The following is a 26,643-nucleotide window of genomic DNA, read 5'->3' on the forward strand; positions in this document are numbered from 1 at the left end:
AAATTAACATATTGTAGGACTTCGTCTCCATAGCCAAGTGGTTCTCACACCTGAGACAATGCCTGATGGAAGTACACAGGAGAACTGTATAATCCCATGGGCAACTGCGTGAACAAATACTGCACATTCTCAAATGTGAACACAAAGCGGAGGGCAGATTCAGGTGTTAGGGGTACTGAGAAAAAGCTATTTACAATGTCCAAACAAGAAAACACTTTACAATCACTCCTCAGCTGTGACATAACTTCAGGGCCAGATGGAACAAGATGAGCTGCTGAAGGAGTGTACTATTTTACAAGTTTCTAGTCCACAACCATTCGAAAGCTGCCATCTTCCTTTTTTACAGGTAAAATGGGACTGTTACATGGAGAATTACCATTCACAGCAATGCCTCATTTTCCAATTCACTGACCACAACCCTAATGTAAGGGATTGCGTCCTCAGGAATGTGATACTGGCTCTGGAAAGGTGGCAGCCTTTCACCATTAATTTTAACTTGAGTTGCATTAACCCACAATCAGTTTTCTTTGAGATCCACAATTCAGGCAACCTTTGCTTCAATTCATTTTTTAAAACATCATTTTCAACATTTTTATTAGTACATGATCCTAGACTGGCAATGGGTAATTTGTGACTCTCCCTGACGAAGAAGGACGCTGTTCCTTTGAAACGCGTTGGTTACTACCTTGTCCCTAGTGCCGCTCCGTAGTTCCCCAGCTGTGACGTCACACGCTCAGTTCCCTGTCGGCCATCCTTCCTTGTGCTCGTATCCAGGGACGCCACCGGCCGGGGCTTTCCCTGGCTCTACGTAGCCCTCCTGCTACCCCTGCGTGCAGCACTGTTCTGGGAACCTGCAGACCCCCACTGCATCCCTACACCTGACGTCGGATATTCCATCCTACAGCGCCACGCTCAGCTCCGTATTGGGCACGCCGGCGCTTGAATTCCGACTCAGCATATAGCTACACTGTACGGCACATCTACATCTCCTCCACGTGGCACACAGGAGTTACAGGTACAGTTACTACATATGTCTATGTGTCGAGCTCATTTTACTTAAGTTCAGCGCGTTGCTGTTCATGTATGACATACAATTTCACCAGTTATTTCGCTTAGGCTCTTTTGTGGGTCGCTGTTTTTCCTATTGACAGGGCTCACGGTTATTTAAGGGATCTCCTAGGTCCATTATATGCTTCCATGTGCTGTGGTACTGCACATTTTCTATATTTCTAAGTGTACTCCCTTATGCGCGGTCTCTACTCCCCCTTTTTTCCTATTTACTGCTTCTAACAGGGGTGGCGTCCACCTGTTTTGAGTCCAGCGGCTAAGGGTTTCTTTTGGTCCAGTAAGCGCTGGTGTGTCTACCATTTTACAAATTTGTGACTCTCCTCTTCCTCCTCCACAGGTACAATTATAGAACAAATAGTCGCTTCTTTGATCCTCCACAAGACTTTCTTACACAAATCAACAATTCCCATTGTTCCCAAAACATCAGTATCCGAAAGAGTGGACCCCAACTGTGGATTTACCCAAAAAGCGTGCTTTAAAGAACCCTTTTCTTCGATTCCCCTGCAACCTGAAAGCTCAGGTTCACTGGATGACATTTTTTCTGCTTGAATACAGGAGCCCTCAAATCCTACCAAAGTGGTAGTCTCAGGCAGTCCAGGGGGTGACAGCAATTTGTGTCCTGTTACTGAGACTGAGGCTCCTGTATCGATGAGGATGTCTTCCCACGGAAGGCCCTCTATTCTCCCTCTGACATTAGGTCATCCATCCTTGCCCATGTTAAGGGGGGCAAGAAGGGCAAGGGGAACAGGGGGAGCACCCAATCAGTCAGCGTTTCCTGCAGTGGGAAGCCCAAAAAATCCATCATCCCCATCTGGACATGGCTTCCGTCACACTGCTCCCACCTCTGCCCCAAAGAGATCCTCAGTAAGAGTCCCATCCTCATGTTCCTGCAACTCCCTGATCAGGGGAGCATAGGGACGAGGAGGAGTGACCCCTTCCCTGAATAGCATGGATCTCCAGGCATAAATGATTGGGAGCTACTGGGGAGGGAGCAGGATCAGAAGGCTCCTGAAAGACTGGGTTAACCATTTGAAGACCATTATACTGCTGATACTGCCTATGGTCATTCACCACTGGATACGGAGGTCTAACTCCGGAAGGGGGTCTGGAGAACTCCCGGGGCTGCTGGGGGTTAAATGACACCCGGGGTTCTCGGGGTTCAGTCCCTGGCAAAAATTGGGACAAAAACATCTAATGTGCCCCAGCTACCTACAAAGGTAACACACAGGAGGACCGCTTATGGGATTCCGGGGGATCTGCTGAATGGGACCTGCCATTCTCAGCAGCTGCGCATACCCCTGTGGAATTTCTGGTCTCCCAGAATCAGCAGATGCACACCGAGGTGAATGGTACACAAAAACATTGGACTCATCACCCTTCATCTTGGACTGTATTGTCCTAACATTGGTCAACATCTTCAATAGATTCTGCATTCTGCAAAACTCCTGATTTAAAAACCCCTTCGAAGGGCACCTTTTTTACGAATTGTTTCATCATAGCAAATTTATCACCCTGGTCCATAGTATATAAGGTTTTATCAAGCACAACTTTCTAACAAATTTAAGATGGACCAGGGATATTTAGCCGGAGGCTGTTCTAGGGGTAGAAGCGGCATCAAACTTAAACTCCATATGAGATGAATCATCTCTTTCCTCATCATCTGCAAAATTTTTCCTCAACTGTGTCTGTATATGCTGGAGCTGTTGGGACACTATATCTTGTTTTCTTTATGGACTACACCCATTCTCCTAATTCTCCAATCTATAACTGTATCTACATCAGCACCGTGTCTCAAAGCTGCAGTGTCCATCTGTGACATAACTGCTCTCAGCTGCTACAGCTCGCACCCCTCCCTTCTGTGGTTCCCTGTCAGCTCCAGTGTCTCATTCAGCTTTTCTAATCTCTTCCCATACGCTACCCCTCCCCGGTGATCATGTTAATACACTGTCGTGCAGGCTGCCTATCAACAGTTCGATCGAAAGCTGTCTTACTCAAAGCTGTTACCCGGCTACTAGCTTTCCCTAGCTACTTTTTCTTATCTAGTTCCCTGCCTTCTTCTGTGAACCAATGCATACAATTTAACCATGTGGTTTCAACATTAACCCCCTCCAGCTGGGGTGTGCTAGCATACGTCTTTGCCTGCTTCCGTTACCACTTCATACTAGAAGCCTACAATGACTCTTCTTCTCTGTCTTGGTATCTACAAATGCAATTAAAGCAAAGTTAGATACTTACACCTCTCTGTCTGGAGGACCCGCTGCCGGCTTGAGTCGACCAAAAGAGGTGTGGCTGCATTTCCAGCCTCACTCGCTATGCTTGCTGTCATGTTCCCAATGGCAGGGAATTGAACACATAACACGGGCAAAAACAGGACGAGCTCTAGGGTGATGGAACCTGAGCTGACCGCGATCCTGAACCTCAACACTCAACTAACAGCAGCCGGGGAACGTTCCTGGGGGGACTCTAGACGTCTCGCGCCAGCCGGAGATCTAGCTACCCCTATCAGAAGAATCACAGACCTATCTTGCCTCCAGAGAAATATTCCCACAGAAATAGCAGCCCCCCACATATAATGACGGTGAAATGAGAGGAAGGCACAAACGTAGTTATGAAAACAGATTCAGCAAAAAGAGGCCCGCTAAAGCTAGATAGCAGAGGATACAAAAGGTGAACTGCGCGGTCAGCTTAAAACCCTTCAAAATACCATCCTGAAATTACTTGAACTCATGTGCCAACTCATGGTACATGAGTGGTAATTTCAGCCCACTAGAGCAACCAGCAGCAGAGAATTACATATCTGCAAGCTGGACTAAAAACATGAAAGCAAACATGAAACAGGGAAATCCAGACTTAGCTTGTCTTGAAGGCCTAGGAGCAGGTAGCAAAGGTAACAGAGACACACTGATACATTGATAGCCGGCAAGGGAATGACAGGAAAGCCAGGTTAAATAGGAAACACCCAGCCTCTGATGGACAGGTGGAAACCAGAGACCGCAACCCACCAAAGCCACCCAGTACCAGCTGTAACCACCAGAGGGAGCCCAAAAACAGAATCCACAACAGTACCCCCCCCTTGAGGAGGGGTCACCGAACCCTCACGAGAACCCCCAGGGCGATCAGGATGAGCTCTATGGAAGGCGCGGACCAAATCAGTCGCATGAACATCAGAGGCGACCACCCAGGAATTATCCTCCTGACCATAACCCTTCCACTTAACCAAATACTGGAGTTTACGTCTGGAAACACGAGAATCCAAGATCTTCTCAACAACATACTCCAATTCTCCCTCCACCAGCACCGGAGCAGGAGGCTCAACCGAAGGAACAACGGGCACCTCATACCTCCGCAATAACGACCGATGGAACACATTATGAATAGCAAACGATGCTGGGAGATCCAAACGAAAAGATACAGGGTTAAGAATCTCCAAGATCTTATAAGGACCGATGAACCGAGGCTTGAACTTAGGAGAAGAGACCTTCATAGGGACAAAACGAGAAGACAACCACACCAAGTCCCCAACAAGAAGTCGGGGACCCACGCGGCGACGGCGATTAGCAAACTGCTGAGTCTTCTCCTGAGACAACTTCAAATTGTCCACCACCTGATTCCAAATCTGATGTAGCCTGTCCACCACCACGTCCACTCCAGGACAATCCGAAGGCTCCACCTGACCAGAGGAAAAACGAGGATGAAACCCCGAATTACAAAAGAAAGGAGAAACCAAAGTAGCAGAACTAGCCCGATTATTAAGGGCAAATTCGGCCAGTGGCAAAAAGGCAACCCAGTCATCTTGATCAGCAGAAACAAAACACCTTAAATAAGTTTCCAAGGTCTGATTAGTTCGCTCCGTCTGGCCATTCGTCTGAGGATGGAATGCAGACGAGAAAGACAAATCAATGCCCATCTTAGCACAAAACGTCCGCCAAAATCTAGACACAAACTGGGATCCCCTGTCAGAAACGATATTCTCCGGAATCCCATGCAAACGAACCACGTTCTGAAAAAACAAAGGGACCAACTCAGAGGAGGAAGGCAACTTAGGCAAGGGCACCAAATGAACCATCTTAGAAAAGCGGTCACACACAACCCAGATAACGGACATTTTCTGTGAGACAGGGAGATCTGAAATAAAATCCATGGAAATGTGCGTCCAAGGCCTCTTCGGGATAGGCAAGGATAACAACAACCCACTGGCCCGAGAACAGCAAGGCTTAGCCCGAGCACACACTTCACAAGACTGCACAAAGGTACGCACATCCCTTGACAAGGAAGGCCACCAAAAAGACCTGGCCACCAAGTCTCTAGTACCAAATATTCCAGGATGACCAGCCAACACAGAAGAATGGACCTCGGAGATGACTCTACTGGTCCAATCATCCGGAACAAACAGTCTTTCTGGTGGACAACGATCAGGTTTATCCGCCTGAAACTCCTGCAATGCACGTCGCAAGTCTGGGGAGACGGCGGACAATATTACCCCATCCCTAAGGATACCAGTAGGCCCAGAGTCTCCAGGAGAGTCAGGCACAAAACTCCTGGAAAGAGCATCTGCCTTCACATTCTTTGAACCTGGCAGGTATGAAACCACAAAATTGAAACGAGAAAAAAACAACGACCAACGAGCCTGTCTAGGATTCAGACGCCTGGCAGACTCAAGGTAAATCAGATTTTTGTGATCAGTCAAGACCACCACACGATGTCTAGCACCCTCAAGCCAATGACGCCACTCCTCAAATGCCCACTTCATGGCCAAAAGCTCCCGATTACCCACATCATAATTGCGCTCGGCGGGCGAGAATTTTCTAGAAAAGAACGCACATGGCTTCATCACCGAGCCATCGGAACTTCTCTGTGACAAAACCGCCCCTGCTCCAATCTCGGAAGCATCAACCTCAACCTGAAAAGGAAGTGAAACATCTGGTTGACATAACACAGGAGCAGAAGAAAACCGGCGCTTAAGTTCCTGAAAGGCCTCCACAAAAACATCCCGATAGTCAGACAAAAACGCAGGGACCTCAGAAGGAGTAGATGAAGCGATTGAAATCAAAGGTGCATCATCATGAACCCCCTGACATCCCCAGCTTAACACAGACATTGTTTTCCAATCCAGGACTGGATTATGAGTTTGTAACCATGGCAGACCAAGCACTAGTACATCATGTAAATTATACAGTACAAGGAAGCGAATCACCTCCTGATGAACGGGAGTCATGCGCATGGTCACTTGTGTCCAGTACTGCGGTTTATTCATAGCCAATGGTGTAGAGTCAATTCCCTTCAAAGGAATAGGAACTTCCAGAGGCTCCAGACTAAAACCGCAGCGTTTGGCAAATGACCAATCCATAAGACTTAGGGCAGCGCCCAAATCCACATAGGCATCGACGGAAATGGATGACAGTGAACAAATCAGAGTTGCAGACAAAATGAACTTAGACTGCAGAGTACTAATGGCAAAAGATTTATCAACCTTTTTTGTGCGTTTAGAGCATGCTGATATAACATGAGCTGAATCACCACAATAAAAACACAATCCATTTTTCCGCCTATAATTTTGCCGTTCACTTCTGGACTGAATTCTATCACATTGCATAGTCTCAGGTGCCTGTTCAGAAGACACCTCCAAATGGTGCACAGGTTTGCGCTCCCGTAAACGCCGATCAATCTGAATGGCCATAGCCATAGACTCATTCAGACCTGTAGGCGCAGGGAACCCCACCATAATATCCTTAATGGCCTCAGAAAGACCATCTCTGAAGTTTGCAGCCAGGGCGCACTCATTCCACTGAGTAAGCACCGACCATTTCCGAAATTTTTGACAATATACTTCCGCTTCATCATGCCCCTGAGAGAGGGCTAATAAAGCCTTTTCAGCCTGAATCTCCAGGTTAGGTTCCTCATAGAGCAATCCCAGTGCCAGAAAAAACGCATCCACACTGAGCAATGCAGGATCCCCTGGTGCCAATGCAAATGCCCAATTCTGAGGGTCGCCCCGCAGGAAAGATATTACAATCTTGACCTGCTGAGCAGGGTCTCCAGAGGAGCAAGATTTCAAAGAAAGAAACAATTTGCAATTGTTCCTGAAATTCAGGAAGGTAGATCTATCTCCAGAAAAAAACTCTGGAATAGGAATTCTAGGTTCAGACATAGGAGTGTGAACAACAAAATCCTGTATGTTTTGAACTTTTGCAGCAAGATTATTCAGGCTGGAAGCCAAACTCTGGACATCCATGTTAAACAGCTAAAGTCAGAGCCATTCAAGGGTTAAGAGGAGGTAAGAAGCAGCTAGACAGCAATTAAGGGCTAGGCAGCAAAACTCTGAGGGGAAAAAAAAAATAAAAAATTTCCCTTCAACACTTCTTTTTCTCCTGCTTCAGCCCAAACAATTAACACTTTGTGGGCCGGCTATACTGTCATGTTCCCAATGGCAGGGAATTGAACACCTAACACGGGCAAAAACAGGACGAGCTCTAGGGTGATGGAACCTGAGCTGACCGCGATCCTGAACCTCAACACTCAACTAACAGCAGCCGGGGAACGTTCCTGGGGGGACTCTAGACGTCTCGTGCCAGCCGGAGATCTAGCTACCCCTATCAGAAGAATCACAGACCTATCTTGCCTCCAGAGAAATATTCCCACAGAAATAGCAGCCCCTCACATATAATGACGGTGAAATGAGAGGAAGGCACAAACGTAGTTATGAAAACAGATTCAGCAAAATGAGGCCCGCTAAAGCTAGATAGCAGAGGATACAAAAGGTGAACTGCGCGGTCAGCTTAAAACCCTTCAAAATACCATCCTGAAATTACTTGAACTCATGTGCCAACTCATGGTACATGAGTGGTAATTTCAGCCCACTAGAGCAACCAGCAGCAGAGAATTACATATCTGCAAGCTGGACTAAAAACATGAAAGCAAACATGAAACAGGGAAATCCAGACTTAGCTTGTCTTGAAGGCCTAGGAGCAGGTAGCAAAGGTAACAGAGACACACTGATACATTGATAGCCGGCAAGGGAATGACAGGAAAGCCAGGTTAAATAGGAAACACCCAGCCTCTGATGGACAGGTGGAAACCAGAGACCGCAACCCACCAAAGTCACCCAGTACCAGCTGTAACCACCAGAGGGAGCCCAAAAACAGAATCCACAACAGCTTGCCACGTGTCTCCCCTCACCTTTTAAAGCCTCTTGCTTCCGGGCACAAAACTTCACATGTCCTTGTAGATAACTCATGTAGAGGTTTCTTCTTGGTTGCACATATATTTTTATAGTCCTTTTTTTGTAGTTTTCTTATCAAAATGAGGCAGACTTGGAGCGCTTCACGAGAGGTTTTCCTCCTTCAGACTGGCTTATGCAGTTTTTTTTTAATTTTTCACCCTTCCAGCCTCAAGCCCTCATCCACAAATCCTTCCAGTGGTTCTTCTGGAGGCAGCTCTTCGGATCTGCTCCTCCTGGCTTAGGCTTCACCACTTGTAAGAAAGTCCTTACTGAGAGCTGGAAGAGCCGGGAAAAATATGTAGACCGTCCTCTTATCAAGCTGAGATTGAAGTTTATTCGGAGATTTGCAGCAGAACAGTTTCATAGAAGTTTAGAGAGATAAAGCACGCAGGCACGAACAGGAGTCCAGACAAACAAAGTGACGCTGGGACATCTGGCGGTGGTCTGGCCCTAGCCTGGCCATGGTGTGGCACAGCGGCCGAATGGCAATAGAATGGTCATGTTGTGGCATGGCAGCATGTTGGCGATGTAATGGCCCTGATCAACAATAACAGGGGCTTTTTATACATGATACAGACAAAGATGGCATTGCGGCAAAAAGGGCATGTGGTCAGTGGGTGCTCTCGTCCACTGGCCCGGCTGTCTTTAGCAAGACTGCATGGACCACGGCTCATACCATTGAACTCCCGCTCTATCTCCCAGTGGGCTATACACTACACAGACAACATGGGGTTAAGGTAAAACAGTGTGGCAATACTTTATTGAACCACAACACACAATAGCAAACAGAACAATCCCACCAATTACCCCAAGATGGTGCACATTACAGGGCCTCACCCTTCCGCTGACTCACCAAGATAATGGTAGATGTTATGTCAGAGCTCCCAGGGTTGCTACTCCATCTGTGGATGCACGCACAGAGAAGGGGTAATGACAAGCATAGGGAGATGACCAAGAACTGTCCATAGAGTCCATACAAGGTCCAAAGCCAATTGACATGATGTCAGAGCTCCCAGGGTCGCTACTCCATCTGTGGATGCACGCACAGAGAAGGGGTAACTACAAGCATAGGGAGATGGCCAAGAACTGTCCATAGAGTCCATACAAGGTCCAAAGCCAGGTGACATGATGTCAGAGCTCCCAGGGTTGCTACTCCATCTGTGGATGCAAGCACAGAGAAGGGTAATGACAAGCATAGGGAGATGACCAAGAACTGTCCATAGAGTCCATACAAGGTCCAAAGCCAGTTGACATGATGTCAGAGCTCCCAGGGTCGCTACTCCATCTGTGGATGCACGCACAGAGAAAGGGTAACAACAAGCATAGGGAGATGACCAAGAACTGTCCATAGAGTCCATACAAGGTCCAAAGCCAGTTGACATGATGTCAGAGCTCCCAGGGTCGCTACTCCATCTGTGGATGCACGCACAGAGAAGGGGTAATGACAAGCATAGGGAGATGACCAAGAACTGTCCATAGAGTCCATACAAGGTCCAAAGCCATTTGACACGAGAGTCACCACCTGGCTTATCTGACCATCTCCATGGAACCAGGCGACCAGCGGGTCCCAAACCTGGCTTCCTCCAAACATATCCATGGTTCAGAGATGGTCACTTGATCAGATCTGTGTCCTTCCAACTGGAGCTGAAAACCCCTGGGTTGTTTCCTATAGAATCATAGATCAGTGTCCCTCGTGATGATGCCATGATGAATTGGCTGCAGTCCTTTCTCTTGTGGTTTGAAGACTGTCTGGCTGGTAGCTCTGTGTTACTTCAGTCTCCCAGGATGTGATCTCTGAGTCTTTTTATACCCAAGGCATGTAAGCCATTTTTAGAATTACCCAGGGTCCTTCAGTCCAACATCAAGATAAGATAAACAATGGTGATGGGATCAAGGTAGCACTATTAGCATATCAGCACACATCAATAAACAAAGCTTAACACACTCTAACATACTGTGTAAGTCTGTAATAGTGACTGTACATAGATAGTATATCAGTTGGCAAGTCTGTCTTCTTGACCCACCAGACATAAACACTTAAATTCACAAGCCAATATACAGATAAAAAGCCAGTTCTTTTGGTTTGCAAAACCATGGTTGTCTGGGAAATTAAGATACAATCTGGTTTCTTCACAGGGCATATACATGATAACATCATACTGCGTAGAAAAACATACATATATTCACATTCACAGACAAAACAATGGTTAAATGTAATGACTTTGAGGCTCTTTACGCCAAACTCCATTGGAACTCGTAAATTTCCATGTTTCTCTTAGTAACGGTCATTGTTCACTTAACTACAACTACTACGTACTACAACTCAGATTCCTGTTAGTGGTAACTCCTCCACTGGAGGAAACACCACTCCTCAGCTTTCCATCTTAAACTTGGGCCTTCGCAACCCAAGCACCTTCTCTCCTCCTCACACTTATCACGCCACCAAAACTTTAATTTATTTGGTAGACCATGAGGTCAAATCACTTTCACAAGAACAACGTTTAGGTTTTTTCCCACTCATAAAAACCTCTCTTTGGTAGAAAAACAGGCTCTTAACACTCTTCGCTCAAATAAGGACATCATAATAAAACCCGCAGACCCACAACCCACTGTTGTGATGGATCATGTCCAGTATTGCAACGAGATCTCCAGACAACTTTCGGACACTGAGAAGTACCAAATTATTCCTAGGGATCCCACTTTCAGGATTAATAAAAAAATATGGGACTTTATCGACCCCTATCTTCATGACAATACTATTGATCAGAAAACGGCCACTTTCCTCCAGAACCAGCATCCAGTCATACCAGTTTTTTATGTTTTGCCAAAAATACATAAATCGCTCAATAATCCCCCTGGTAGGCCCTTTATGGCCTCTACCGATTCCATCCTCTCACCACTTTCCATCTTCCTAGAAAATTTTTTAACTCCACTAACCAGAACTACTAGGTCATTTCTACTTGATACCGGGCATTTTCTTGAAATCATTAAAGGTCTCCACTGTATACCCACCCATAGCCTACTGGTAACACTCGATGTCAGCAGCCTGTACACTTCTATCGAACATGAATAAGGTATCTCAGCCACTAAATCTGGTTGGAAAAGTCCAATACATCAAAAAGGACTATTCAACTATGTCTGGAGCTCCTTAGGCTTGTCCTCTATGAAAACTTTTTTTGTACAAGGACACATTTTATGTCCAAACACGTGGGACCGCAATGGGCTCAAACGTAGCCCCGGCCTATGCCAGCGCATTTATGAATCAGTTTGAAATTCAGCACATCTATGAGAATGAACTTTTAACAACACATGTCATTAACTATGTTCGTTACATTGATGACATCTTCTTCATATGGACAGGGGAAGCTAACACCTTGGACTAATTCTTTGTGTATCTTAACTCAATCTCCCCAGAGCTACAGTTTACTATTCACTATAATGCTCATGAAATTTCATTCCTTGACACCTTAGTAATTAAAGATGACAATGGTAATCTCACAACCGACATATTCACGAAACCTACAGACTGTAACAACCTACTGCATTATTCGAGTTATCACCCAAAGACAACAAAAAACAGTCTCCCACAATCACAATTTAAGAGGGTTTCTCGTATTGTAACTGACCCTACTTTGTGCGAGAATAGGTTGGACACCATGGCTCTCAAATTCCAAGAAAGACAGTACCATCTTAAACTTTTGGATCAAGAGAAATAACGGATCAACTCCCCACACTCCCCACCCCCCGCTTACAACCTAAGGAGAGATTACCTTTTGTGCACACACATCACCCCTTTATGCCCAAAATACACGCAGTCATTAGGAAACATTGGTCTTTGTTACACAAAGCCTACCCCACTGTGGAAACATTTCAGTCGCCACCTCTAATGAGCATGAAGAGACCCAAGAACATCAAAGACCACCTAGTACGGGCCAACATCAGTAGCACTCAACCTCAGACCACACAGAGGCTTCTTGCCAGCCGTCGACAGGGCACTTTTCCATGTCTTAATTGTGCAGCATGCTCGAATGTCATTAAATCGGATAATGTTACTCATCCGAGGACAGGGAAATCGTATCCCATACAGGGCTTCTTCACTTGCAATACTAACTTTGCAATCTATGTCATCAAGTGCCCTTGTGGCCTTTTATACGTTGGTGAGACCACACAACACGTCAAAGACCGCATAGCAAGCCACAAATCTACGATTCGGTGTGCCAAAACATGGCTTCCTATGCCTGATCATTTTATTACCCACAAACATACCGTGGCCCAATTAAACTTTCAGATACTCGAGCAGGTCCCTCGTCCCAGAAGAGGGGGCAACCATGTCAAATTACTTAAAAGCAGAGAAACCTTCTGGATACACACATTAGACACCCTTTCGTCCAGAGGTTTGAATAGGGAAATAGACTGGCTTATATGTTAAAATTCCAGCATTAACCATTTGTTTTGTCTTTTAGACCCGCTGAATACTCATCACACAGGTGAGTTATCATCGCAGTTCCCCCTTGTTATTTTGTTTATATTTTTTGCTTCTCCATTCTTTTATTTTTTTATTTTTTATTTTTCATTTATATTTTTATTTTTCATCTATTTTCCCCCACATTTTTTCGCATTATTTTGCCGCATTAATTTTGTCTCTTTTTTATTTTTATATTTATTATTATTATTATTATCATCATCATTTTTACTTTTTATTTTCCTTCTTATGGATACCCACCATTAGCAATCATCCTAATTCGGCATGGTCCCATTAATCCCTTGTCACATACATACTTACATTACCCCCAGTGCACAGCCTCCACCTTGCGGCTTTGTACTGTTTACATCATTTTGATGTCTATTTTTTTTTATATACCGTATTTTCCGGCATATAAGATGACTTTTTAACCCCTAAAAATTGTCCCAAAAGTCGGGGGTCGTCTTATACGCCGGGTACGGGTGAACAGAGCGATTCTGGATGGTTCCCAGGGTCTGAAGGAGAGGAGACTCTCCTTCAGGCCCTGGGATCCATATTCATGTAAAAAATAAAGAATAAAAATAAAAAATATGGATATACTCACCCCTTCGACGGACCCTGGACCTCAGCGGTGCAAGCGTCTGCCTCCGTTCCTAAGAATGCCTTGCGCTGACGTGTACTCCGGAGGACAGAGAATGAACTTCAATCCAATATTGTGGCCAGCATGCAGCCAGCGGGTAAGGAAAGGGTGAATCAAACACCTGAAAACCCGCCCATATGACCCAAAACTGGTCCCGCCAAATTCAGGTGACAGGTTCCCTTTAATACACTTATTTATTACCATATGTTTAGCCTTTTTTCCATTCTCATGGCCCTGCAGCTGATCCAATTAACCTGTGTGTGTGTTCATTATACCTGCTAATGGCTATGATCTCATCTTGTGTTTCCAATCTGTCTATGACTTTCAGAAGTACATCTTAGAATTAGTTGGCTTCTAACTTTGCACAAGATGGCTGGTAGAGCCAACATGGCTGTTCAGTATATTATGACTGACCATTCTCTTACAGGCCACAGTTTTGTGCACTTCTGAAAAGGACACCGCTGAACATAGGCCAGACAGAGTCCAAAGTAACTATGCTGCCTTATATAAAATGGATCCCTCTGGGGTTCAATTTGAACCACGTCACTCGGAGATGTAGATGGAAACCCTGATGTAAGTGCTCAATGAATGCTAGGATAAAAAGTTGAGAACAAAAGCTTGAACTCAATCCACAATAAAATAAATAACACCCCTCAGGTCCGTCATCTGTCAATAGAAATATAGGGGGCTTCCATGTTACCTGTAGTATGAAAACTCTGTAAAAGCGCTATGGATTCTCCCCCCAAAAATCCAACAAATTCTGCACTCCCAAATCCAAATGGCCCCCTCCCTTCTGAGCCCCACAGTGCGCCCAAACCACATTTAGAGTCCACATGTTTGGCAGGAGTATAATTTTCAAAATTGGGTATCTTGAGGTAGGATTCTTCTCTTCTAGCACTTAGGGGCTCTGTATATGGAGTCCCCAAACTATTTTAGGAAAATCTGTTCACTAAAAGGCAAATAGTGCTCCTTCTGTACTGAGTATCACTGTGTGGCTAAGAAATACTGTATAGCCACATATAGAGTACTTCCATTTTCAGCAGAAATTGTGTGACAAATTTTGGTGCCAATTTTACCCATTTTCGTGGGTGAAAATATAAAATCTGGGGCTAAAACAATTTTTTTGTGGTAAAAAATGTAATTATTTTTTCTTTAATGTCCAATGGTATAACATTCTCGGACACACCTGTGGTGTCAATATGACCACTGCACCCTAGGATGAATTCACTGAGAGGTGTAGTTTGTAAAATGGGGTCACTTATGGGAGGTTCTGCTGTTCTGGCACCTCAATGGCTCTGCCAGTGGGCCATGGCACCCGCAAACCATAACAGTAAAATCTTCACTGGCACTACTTCCCTTCTGAGCTTTGCACTGTGCTTGATAAGTAGCTCCTGATAACGTGCAGGGTATTGGCACAATCAGGAAAAATCACACAACAAACTGTGATGTCCATTTTTCCTATTTGCCCTTATAAAAATTAAATATTTGGGGCTAAAACAACATTTTAGGTGTCAAAATGCTCAATGCACCCCTAGATGAATTAATTGAGAGGTGTCATTTGTAAACTTATGTCACTTATAGGGGATTTTCTGCTGTTCTGGCACCTCAGTGGCTCTGCCAATGTGACATGGCATCCTTAAACCATTCCACAAAACAATTTGAACTCCAATATGGCACTATTTCCATTTTGAGCTTTGCACCGTGCCGCAACAGTTGTTTTCGACCACATATTGAGTATTGGCACACTCAGGAGATATTGCACAACAAATTTTAGGGTTCATTTTCTCCTGCTAACCTTGTAAAAATAAAAAATTGGAGCTAAAGTAAAAATTTTGTGAAAAAAGTTAAATGTAAATTTTTTCTTTCCACATTCTTTTAATCCTTGTGAAGCATCTGAAAGGGTTAATACACTTCTTGAATGTGGTTTTGAGGATTTTGAGGGGTAAAGTTTTTAGAATGGTGTCACTTTTGGGTATTTTCTGTCATATAGTACCCCGAAGTCACTTAAATGTGATGTTGTCCCTAAAAAAATAGTTTTGTAAATTTTGTTGTAAATGTGAGAAATTGCTACCTTGCTAACAAAAAATGTTTCAAAAATTGTGCTGATGTAAAGTAGGCATGTGGTAAATGTTATTTATTAACTATTTTGCATGACATAACTCTCAGGATTTTCAACATTTTTACCCAATTTAAATATTTTATCACTAGCGCGAAGTACAATATCTCACTAAAAAAATCTCAGAATCACTGGGATCCTTTAAAGCGTTCCAGAGTTATTACTTCATAAAGTGACACTGGTCAGATTTAAAAAATAAGGCTCAGTCATTAACGTACAAAGTGAATCAGTCTTTAAAGGGTTAAACATTTTTTTCCCCAATTTTTGTTCCAACCACTGTTGTGTGAGTATAATGTTTTCTTGATAGGCACATGTAATAAAGTTTTTGGGATAACTAGATTAAAAAGCGCTTCCTAAGAACAACTTGTCCATCTCATTTCCACAATTGCGTTTGATGTGCTGCTATTGATTATATGGAATATTAGTTAAGAATTTCCTATAGTGATTACTGGAGAAGTGGATATAGATGTTAGTGTCCACTACTCTGAAATAAGTTTTAGTGATGATAAGATTATCCTGATGAGAAATGGTCAAATCTAAAACAATTGATAGAATTCGTATTGACAGTTGGTATAAATGTGATACCCATTGCACTGTCGCATTTTAAATGGTAAATATATGGTATTGGCAGGTCAAGTAATTTTCTCCATGTTCTCCATGTTCTCTGATTCACTAATATTCTCCAGTTTGCACGTTGCCTTATCTACATCCCAGCAAAGATTTTCTTCAAGGTTCAAGTAAGGTCACTGTTACTGCCACTGTAGCATATTCCAGGACTTTTTCTGAAAACAAAGTCATTTTGGACTTTGACAGCACCTTGGAATAGCAGAGGTGAGTCGGCTGGCAGGTACCTTAATACAGCAGAGCTGTATTAAGGATGAGGACAGCACTTTGGAATAGCAGAATCAAGAAAACTGGCAGGAACTTTTAAACAACAGAGTTGAGCACATTGCAAATACAGAGAAAAGTTGTTAGTTGGAGCTGAAGGCAGGATAGAGCATCTGAGTAGATATACGGTAATCAAACACCTGGCTATAGGAGAGTAATGTGTGACTTAACTATTGGAATGCATGTTGTAGCAGCATGCACTACTACCTGAATAATCAGGCAGCACATAGCCGCCTGAGCAGGCCTTAGAAGGTCTTGAAAGTTGACATATGTGCAAGCCGGTTTACCACAGTAAGGCTACTTTCACACTAGCGTTAACTGCAATACGTCGCAAATGCGTCGTTTTGCCGAAAATACGCATCCAGCAAAAGTTCTTGCTGGATACGTTTTTTCGTCATAGACTAACATTAGCGACGCATTTGCGACGCATTGCCAAACGTCGCGTCCGTTTTGCGACGCTTGGGCGTGTGGTAGCGGACCGTCGGAAGAAAAAAACGTTACATGTAACGTTTTTTGCTCCCGACGGTCCGCTTTTTCCGACCGCGCATGCACGGCCGGAACTCCGCCCCCACCTCCCCGCACTTCCCCGCACCTCACAATGGGGCAGCGGATGCGTGGGAAAAGTGCATTCGCTGCCCCCGTTGTGCGACGGAGACCACGCTAGCGTCGGGAACGTCGGCCCAACGCACAGCGACGGGTCTTTCCCGACGCTAGTGTGAAAGTAGCCTAAGCTGGCTCAAACTTTCCCTGATAGAGCTCACTATAGGAGAAGGAAAATGCAGAGCTTAGTGTTGAAGCTGAGACTGGTCAATAATAAGTGCATTATACTAACATTTAAATATTAAAATGTTTAAGTTCCATAGTGCAAGGAAGTAAAAAATAAAATCTTTTTTATGGGTCCCTATTCTCCAATTACTCCTTGTGAAAATGAAAAACTTGGACAGCAACATTTTTGGGGATTTTTTTTTTAAATTTAATTAATGTTTTGTTAATTTTTGCAAAGCACCTGCAGGTTTGACAAAATTCCTGATAGCAGTTTTGAATACTTTGAGAGGAGAAATTTTTTAAATGGTGCCACTTTTAAGGGCTTTCAACATATAGGCCACTCAAAGTCCCCTAAAAAGTGAATAGGACTTTAAAGGGAAGGTGCCGCATTTTATTTTTTGTATTAAAAATGATTGTTTATATAAACAATTATTTTTAATACAAATTTAAATTTTTTAACTTTAACATTTTTTTTATTATTATTTTGTTTTTCAGCCACTGGGCGCCACCATTTTGCTTTGCAGGAGTGTAAGTGTAGTTGCACAACACTTACACTCTGCAAATACGGCAGCCCTGGGCATAGAGATCTGCGGTAGGCGCCTGACCCCATAGCTATCATTATAAGCTGCTCCCTGCTGTGATGTGGCCATGCCCCCTGAGCCGTCCACATCACAGCAGAGGCAGGAGATCAGCGCCATCTTTCTGGAGCTCACAGTGTGTCTGTGAGCTCCAGCTTCCCAGAATAATCGCAGGAGCCCTGCAGTTATAGGAGGAGGAGGAGACCAAGGACAGGAGGGAGAAAGGACTCAGCAGGGAGCCGTGAAGTAAGTATCAGGGGGGAGGGGGACAGGTAATCTAATCCTCTCCTTTGTGGTGCTGACTCTGAGCAGCTATCTCCTCCCATGTGTGTTACTGTGCTGAGCTGTGTGTCTAATCCTCTCCTGTGTGATACTGTCTGCTTAGCCATGCATCTAATCCTATCCTGTGTGATACTGAGCTACGTATCTAATCCTCTCCTGTGTGATACTTTGCTGAGCTGTGTATCTAATCCTCTCCTGTGTGATACTGTCTGCTGAGCTGTGTATCTACTCCTCTCCTGTGTGATACTGTCTGCTGAGCTGTGTATCTACTCCTCTCCTGTGTGATACTGTCTGCTGAGCCCTGCATCTAATCCTGTCCTGTGTGATACTGTCTGCTGAGCCATGTATCTAATCCTATCCTGTGTGATACTGTCTGCTGAGCCATGTATCTAATCCTACCCTGTGTGATACTGTGCTGAGACATGTATCTAATCCTCTCCTGTGTGATGCTGTCTGCTGAGCCATGTATCTAATCCTACCCTGTATGATACTGTGCTGAGATGTGTATCTAATCCTCTCCTGTGGTATACTGTGTGCTGAGCCGTGTATCTAATCCTATTCTGTGTGTTACTGTGCTGAGATGTGTATCTAATCCTCCCCTGTGTGATATTGACTGCTGAGCTGTGTATCTAATGCTATCCTGTATGATACTGACTGAGCTGTGTATCAATACTGTCCTGTGTGATACTGACTGCGAGCTGTGTATCTAATCCTCTCCTATGCACTCCTCTCCCCGTTATGTGTGATCTATATGGCGGTATTATGTGAGATCTATATGGCGTCATTATGTGAGAAGTATATGGCGGTATTATGTTTGATCTATATGGCGGTATTATGTGAGAAGTATACGGCGGTATTATGTGGGATCTATATGGCGGTATTATGTGAGAACACTGGTGGTATTATGTGAGATTTATATGGCGGTATTATGTGTGAAGTATATGGCGGTATTATGTGTGCTCTATATGGCGGTATTATGTGAGATCTATATATTGGTTTTATGTGAGAACACTATGGCGTCGTTATTTGCAATCTATATGATGGTATTATGTGAGAACTATAGGAAAGTATTATGTGTGATCTATATGGCGGTATTGTGTGCTCTATATGGCGGTATTATGAGTGATCTATATGGCGGTATTATGTGAGATCTATATGTTGGTATTATGTGAGAACACTATGGCATCGTTATTTGCAATCTATATGATGGTATTATGTGAGAACTATAGGACAGTATTATGTTTGATATTTATGGCGGTATTATGTGAGAACACTATGGCAGTATTATCTTCATAAAGTGGACCCATTCTAGGGTTGTTCTGGTTGAGCAGCTGCACATGGGTCTGGGGTAATAGAGGGGGCATCATGACCTCCAGTTAGGTGCAGTCAGGGGAGGGCTGGTGAGGCAGCTGAAGAGAGGGGTCCCATGTTTATCATTACTATATGGCTACATTTCCTTCCCAGCGTCACCCCGTACTTCGCCTGTCGCCTCGCTTTCACACATCGCCAGGACAGGATGGAGAAGACAGGAGCTGAGGAGGGGAATGGGGTCTGCATGCAAAGTCTGGATCAGAACAGGCCATCAATCCGCAGAAATGTTTCCTGGATTTCTGTGGAGCAGACAAGCAAATTGTCCATCCATGTGTATAAAAGACAGCGCTCTATGTACAATCCCTGGCTGCTCCGCCCACTGAACATTGTGCTTCCATACACCAGCACACTGCTCTCCTGAAATACTCTGTGATGCTGTCACCCTGCTCCCTCCACCATATATCTCCCAGAATCCTTGCTGCCTGCCATCCTTGGTGACTGTCTACTTGTCAGTATAACTCTGCAGTCACCAATAAAATGGCTGCTCACTGGGTTCCTGAATATCATCCTCTCTTATCCCTTAGCAAACACCCAGAAGGGGAGGAGAGGAGTGACATCACACATGTCAGCAGACTCCGCCCATAATTACTGCAGTGCAGTAATGTGAGCTAGTTGTACACTAGGTTTTTGTCAAATATCATTAGCTGCTCCCCCTAGTGTTTAAAAGTGGAAATGCCAAACCTTTTAAAATTATTTTTCATATTTTACTAAATTATAAACAAATGATAATATTTTTTAAGGAAATTTAAACATTAATTCTTTACATTTTTTTAAATCGCTGGAAAAATTTTTTTTTATGGCACCTTCCCTTTAAAAAATCAGGTTTTGTAAATGTCCTTGACAAAAGTGAAATATTGCTGCTAAATATTTAAAGTCTTCTAACATATTAACAAAAAAGGACATTAAAAAATGATAATGTAAAAAAAATAAACATCATAAATGTTATTCATTAACTTTTTATGTGTTATGTCTTTCTGGTTTTGGTTACAAAAAGTTTGGAAATTGCTAATCTAATTTTTTCTCCATTTTCATTAAATTTCAGATATTTTTATAATTAACCTCAAAATAGCCTAAATTTATAACAAAAAAATGTACAAATTGTCAGGAAAAGAAAAGCAGTGCAATATTATTGCCACATAAATGACAAATCAGATTTGAAAACGGGGTTTGAACACAAATGCCAACCTGGCTGAATCACTAAGGGGTTAAAAGTGTCTGTCTGTGTTGAATTTGGGGAAACCACATGTTATATTAGTTGTGTTGAGCTACACAGATTGCTCTTGATTGGTTTATTGAAACTGCATAGAGTTTGTACATTTTTCTAATATACCTAAGTTGCAATAGGGGTCAAATTATTTTTCTTTTGCAACTCTATTTAACCTAAATGCTTATACACTTCCACATTACAGAATTGTATTCCATTTTATTTATTATTATTATTATTAAAGAATTTGTATATATATATTTATTTTTATTTTTTTATTCATGTTTCCATTTCATATGTGCATGGCATTTTTCTTTTACCAATTTGCAGCATGTTCCAATGGCTGGCATACTTTTAAAAATATTCTATTTTTGCATATATCCCCTATGCCTATTAATTTAGTCTTTTATTTTTCATATTTAAAAGATAACTCTCATTTTTAAAAATATTTTATTTATTATGCAGTAGATGTTGCACAGTTTTGCTGACCAGTGGGGTTACAGGTCCTGAGATCACCATCGATCGGTCAAAATACCACCCTCAAACACGCAGTTCCTACCTGATATGTATCCACAGAGGAGTATATGGGCTCAATTTTAAGACTGAAGTCTCAATAGTAAGTCTATGGGTCTGTGTACTCACTCATAACAAATAAGTATATGGACACATCGACTTACTTCTGAGCTGATACATTCAGCTGTGCGCTTAGCTCATGTAGGAGCTGTGTGTAAACTGAACGATGGGGATCTCAGGCACTGGACTCACACCGATCACCAATACTGCAGCACCTGTAATAGTTTTTTAAAATATTAGTTGAAGGGGTTGTCCACTATTTGGCCAACCCTTTCTCAATCCCTACATTTATCCCTTGTAAAATAATAGCACGTATGGTGCCATTCCAGCAGTGTTGGCACTGTTTCTCCAGGGGATCGTGAGACATTGTTACTAGGGTTGAGCGACCTTTAGTTTTTTAGGGTCGAGTCGGGTTTTGTGAAACCCGACTGTCTTAAAAGTCGAGTCAAGTGAAATCGGCCGACCACCGTGAAAAGTCGGGTTTCGGCCGAAACACGAAACCCAATGAAGGATTTTTTTTTTTTTCTTTCTCTCTCTCTCTCTCTCTCTCTCTCTCTCTCTCTCTCTCTCTCTCTCTCCCCTAAGACCTATGTCATCACTCTGCCCACGCTCATTCATTGGCTGAAAAAATGGCGCTAAACGCGTCATACGAAACGCGACTTTAGCGCCAAGATCGCGTACCGCATGGCCGACCCCGCACAGGGATCGGGTCGGGTTTCATGAGACGCCGACTTTGCCAAAAGTCGGCGACTTATGAAAATGAACGACCCGTTTCGCTCAACCCTAATTGTTACGTCACGCGATCCATGGGAGAGGCAGTGCCGACACCGCAGTAATGGAATGAGAAAGGGTTGTCCGAGAAATAGAAAGCAAATTTACAAAAACAGCAAAAGCAGGTAATACTTTGGCAAAAATGGAATACATACCGATGAAAAACAGATAACTTAAAATAGGGAGAAAAATGGATACAATATAGGAATGCATTACATATCTTTAGGCTGTTTGTGCAACAGAGAAGGAAATATATGTCAATTGTGAACTGACGCAGATTTGAGCTACAATACAGGTCAGTTTATTTTTTAGTGTTTATTATAATAAATTTAGTCTGCTGTGATTGGCTGCATCCACTTTTTTATTTTTTTAAAGAAACAAGGCTGTCTCCACACCCATGTTGTTTTGTGCAATTATGCCATAACACTCATTAATGCTCTATCCTTAGGGTAGATAACTGTTTAGTTCTTAGGGGCCTGGCCTCAACAAGCTGCAGTACCAAACTCAGTCTTTGTATGAATACTGCACCTATGCTAATGAATAGGCACTGTGACCCATACACTGGGCAGCTTGGCAATGGGCAAGAAGTTTGGACACTCAACAATCAAAATTTTATGGCCTAATATAAGGATGAGCAATTAATGTTCAGGTCCTGGACAAGTATTTTATTTATTGTGCATTGTTAAACTCCGATTTTCTTTGTCTTCAGGTTTTCATGTGCTGTTATTTACCAGGGACTGATAATGCATATGGGAAGCACTAGCAATAACATTTACTTTGACTTTTTCATCTCTGCCCTGGTTGAATTTCCAGCAGCCCTAATAATTATTGTTACGGTGGATCGTATTGGACGGAGGTATCCATGGGCAGTGGCATGTATAATAACAGGACTGACTTGTTTTGTTAATGCTTTTGTTCCTGAAGGTATGGTAAATCAAATTTTGACCTTTGTATCATACAAATCAATCCTTGCAACAATTAAAAATAAGATTTACATATTATTAAAGTGGTCTAGTAAATGGTTTAAAAAATTAAAGGAACTCTTACACATCTTTCACACTTCCAACCAGTTGGCTGGTTTACTGGACAACATGGGGAATAGGGAGTAGAGATGAGTGAATTTCTTCTGCTCCCTCCCTGCATGTGTTGTGACTGTCACACAGCCATGACACGTGCAGCTGCGGCGCCGGACAGCTCATCACCAGGAGCGATCCAGGAAGCCGGGTTCCCTCTACAGCTTATTCGGTAAGCGCCCTAGCTTGCCGAATAAGGAGGGAGCCGAAGATATTTGCTCATCTCTAATAGGGAGGGCCTTGACAATGGGCTATGCCTGATGGCAGGCATGTAGGGGTATGTGCACGTTGCCCATGCTCCTTGAGAAGCCTGCATATAATGTTGTAAAATGTAATGTGTAGTGTGCACTGTGTGATACATAATGTTATGTGAAGTTAACTATAATGGCCACAAGATTGCAATAACATTGTTATAGTCTGCCCAGCACCAGACAGTGAGTAGGGTAAGATACGGTTAAATCCAGAGTTTAAGAAGTACAAAAAAGTCAGCTCACCAATTTAGATGTCCAGGACTCAGAGCACGGAGATCTGTAGTGCAGCAGGAAAAGCAATCAATCAAATAGGAAAATCCAGCTCAATCCTTGCAAGGATTAAAGGGAATCTGTCAGCAGGGTTGTGCTTGGTAACCTACACACAGTGTCAGGTCGGCACAGTTATACTGAATAAAATGATACCTTTCATCTATACAAACTGATAGCTGCTACTACGCAGGTGCGGTGGGCGCCATTTTCAAAATGGCTTCTTGTTTTTCCTCGCTTAAGTAAATCTGAAAAAAGGGATTAAGTGCACAGTAACCATGCAATTATGCTGCAGCGCAGGTGCCACGGCCGGCACCTGCCTGCAGAAGCATTTTTATTTTTTTCATTCAGTATATGATGGTATTTGGAGCACCCGCCAGGGCTGTGGGGTACTCGGCACCGGGTCTGACGATTCTTAAAGGGGATGTGTCAAGGCAGCATTGACCCGGTCCATGGCCCTGGGCATCCAATAAAATCAATGTAATAAAAGGGGAATTGTAAATGTTCATGAAGCCAACTTTGTTACTCGGCAATAAAGGTGTCAGCTTACGCTGCTTCAGAGTCCGCTGGGGCTGATGGTGATGCAGCAGAGTTGGTACAGCTCTTCACAGGCAGAGCTAAACCTGTTATGATCTGGTGGCCTAAGAGCAGCATGAGACGTACTCTGGAGAAGGTGGTACCTGTACTGACCGCAGACCCTGAACTTAACACCGCAACTAGAAGTAGCCATGGAATGTACCTTTCACTCCCTAGACATCTCGACACAGCCGGAGGACTAATTACCCCTAGAGATAGAAAAGGGAAAACTATCTTGCCTCAGAGAAAATCCCCAAAGGATAGACAGCCCCCCACAAATATTGACTGTGAGAGGAGAGGGAAAAAACATACACAGACTGAAATCAGAATTTAGCAAAGGAGGCCACTTCTAGCTAAATAGAAAGGATAGGACAAAGTACTATGCGGTCAGTATTAAAACACTAGAAAATATCCACCACAGAAAATACAAAATCTCCACATCTAACTAAAGATATGGAGGGTATATCTGCATCTCCAGAGATACCAGCTTGGCTAAACAAATCCTTATACAGACCAAGCTGGACAAGACAAAAACATGGAAAAGAACTGAACAATAAGGCCCACAGCATGTGGACAGCAAAAATCAAGGCCAGAACTTATCTTTGTTGAAATGAACAGCAAAGCAGGAGAGACCAGGCAGGGATGTGAATCCTCCAGGAACAATGGACAACTGGCACTGACTAAAGGGTCAAGCAAGACTAAATAGCCCAGTCAGAATTGCAAAAAGTGAACACACCTGATGAATGCTGCGATCCAGAGACAGCAGCGCTACCACTTATAACCACCGCAGGGAGCCCAAGAGCAGAATTCACAACATAAACCCCAGGGCAACTGTATGAATAGATGATTTGATGATGTTGGTCGTGGTAGGTCGGGCAGGTGTAGTAGAAATAACGCAAAGGACACAGTAAGGTGCAGTTTCCACTTTTACTCACAGTTCTCCAGTCCACAAACGCTAGCCAGATGATGTGTCCTCCAGGTCAGTGGTCCAGCAAACTCCCAGGTAGATTGGGATGCACCTTTCCATGACTCCTTTTGTATGTCTTTCTTTGGCCGTCTCACTACGCTGGCTTCCACTTTCCTGCCCCGCACCTTCACACACTGTGTCCCAATCCAGCAGCCTCAGATCTTGTCGGGCGACCCTCTCTGTTGGTCCCCTGGATCCTATGTGGCTGCCTTTTCAGCGAATGTGTTGAATGTGGCTGCAGTACATGCAGATGCTACAGCCTCCGGTTAGCTAGCTGAGTTCTTAGTTTCTCCACTAGTTAGAGGGCCTGTCCCTCACTACGACCTGGTCTCTCCACATCTGGATTCTGCACTACCCATACCTCTAGGACCTCGTCTTCCTCTCTGGAGCTTCTTTATTATCTCTGCAGACCTGCACATCTGCTCAGCTCCACTTCTCTCACTAACTACACTCTGCACTGTTCTTCCTGCCTTCTAAGCTCCTCTCCTACTCTACCTACCCCACCCACTCCCCAAAACCCTTTCCTATCCAGCCTGGGATGAGGCCTTCCTCCCTAAGGGTACACCCTGGTGCCCCGACTGAACTAGTGTGTGTTGGATGTGAGTGTTAGAGTCCTGGGTAGTGCTCCCTCCTTACCTGAGAGTGGGATACCACACCTCTGGGTGAGGTGCAGTACCTCTGTGGCGACTGGACCCTAGGAGCGCCACATATTCATTATGAAAACTAGGGGGTGGGTCAGTGAGGGATCAGTCACCTATCAGCAGTCTACATTAAGAATACCTAATCAGAGCACCACATACGTGAACCCCGCCTTAGGACATGAGCATAGTAAATATAGGAAAACTGACTGAACAGCAATCTAGTCTGAACTGGTGCATAACCAAAAAAGACTTATATAGAAAATAGATCAATGGCTGCACTCAATTTTACTGTACTAAAGCAAGGAAATGTGCGATACATGAAATGTGAATAGCATAATGGCTTGTGAAATCTATGAAAAAACACATGAGAGGCTTAGCACAAGATTTGGCCAAAAATTGTGAGTCCATCCACCAAACGTCAAGGTAATCTCAGATTGGATGGGTACCTGACCTGTCTGCCTAGTGTGAACACTTACCTATGGCTAATAACATGGTAAAGCCTGCATTTATAGGAAGGTCGGAACCAACTGTGTTTGGATGTAATTAAAATCACAGCATCGTGAAGGGCGGGGCGTTCAAGTCAGAAAAAATAGTATATAGTAAATATAGGAAAACTGACTGAACAGCAATCTAGTCTGAACTGGTGCATAACCAAAAAAGACTTATATAGCAAATAGATCAATGGCTGCACTCAATTTTACTGTACTAAAGCAAGGAAATGTGCGATACATGAAATGTGAATAGCATAATAAAATTGAGCGGCAGCAGCAAGGCCAGTCACAGGCTTGGTACTTTCAGGTGGAGGAAGGTGCAGCCCAGCATGCAGCTCACTTCCTCTCCGCACTGCTCTCCGCCGGTGTCTGACTGACTGGCTTTGCGCGCTTTTTCCCTTTTTGTCCCCGATGCTGCGTGCTCTCCAACGGCTCTCCCC

At 43.7% G+C, this 26,643-nt stretch overlaps 1 protein-coding gene across 5 annotated transcripts in view; it reads left to right on the top strand.

Annotated features, from left to right (window-relative positions):
- LOC143804720 (solute carrier family 22 member 2-like) overlaps window positions 1–26,643 on the top strand; it is a 283,856-nt gene that overhangs the window by 128,131 nt on the left and 129,082 nt on the right. For all 5 annotated transcript variants that reach the window (XR_013221078.1, XR_013221079.1, XM_077283100.1 and 2 more), the window contains exon 7: window positions 22,647–22,861. Coding sequence is in view for 3 of the 5 variants with exons in the window: in XM_077283100.1 (XP_077139215.1) it covers window positions 22,647–22,861 (215 nt within the window). In the remaining 2 variants the exon portion in view is untranslated. The remainder of the gene's footprint in view (window positions 1–22,646; window positions 22,862–26,643) is intronic.

This window comes from Ranitomeya variabilis, chromosome 2 (genome assembly GCF_051348905.1).
Source record: "Ranitomeya variabilis isolate aRanVar5 chromosome 2, aRanVar5.hap1, whole genome shotgun sequence".
NCBI classification, from domain to species: Eukaryota; Metazoa; Chordata; class Amphibia; order Anura; family Dendrobatidae; genus Ranitomeya; species Ranitomeya variabilis.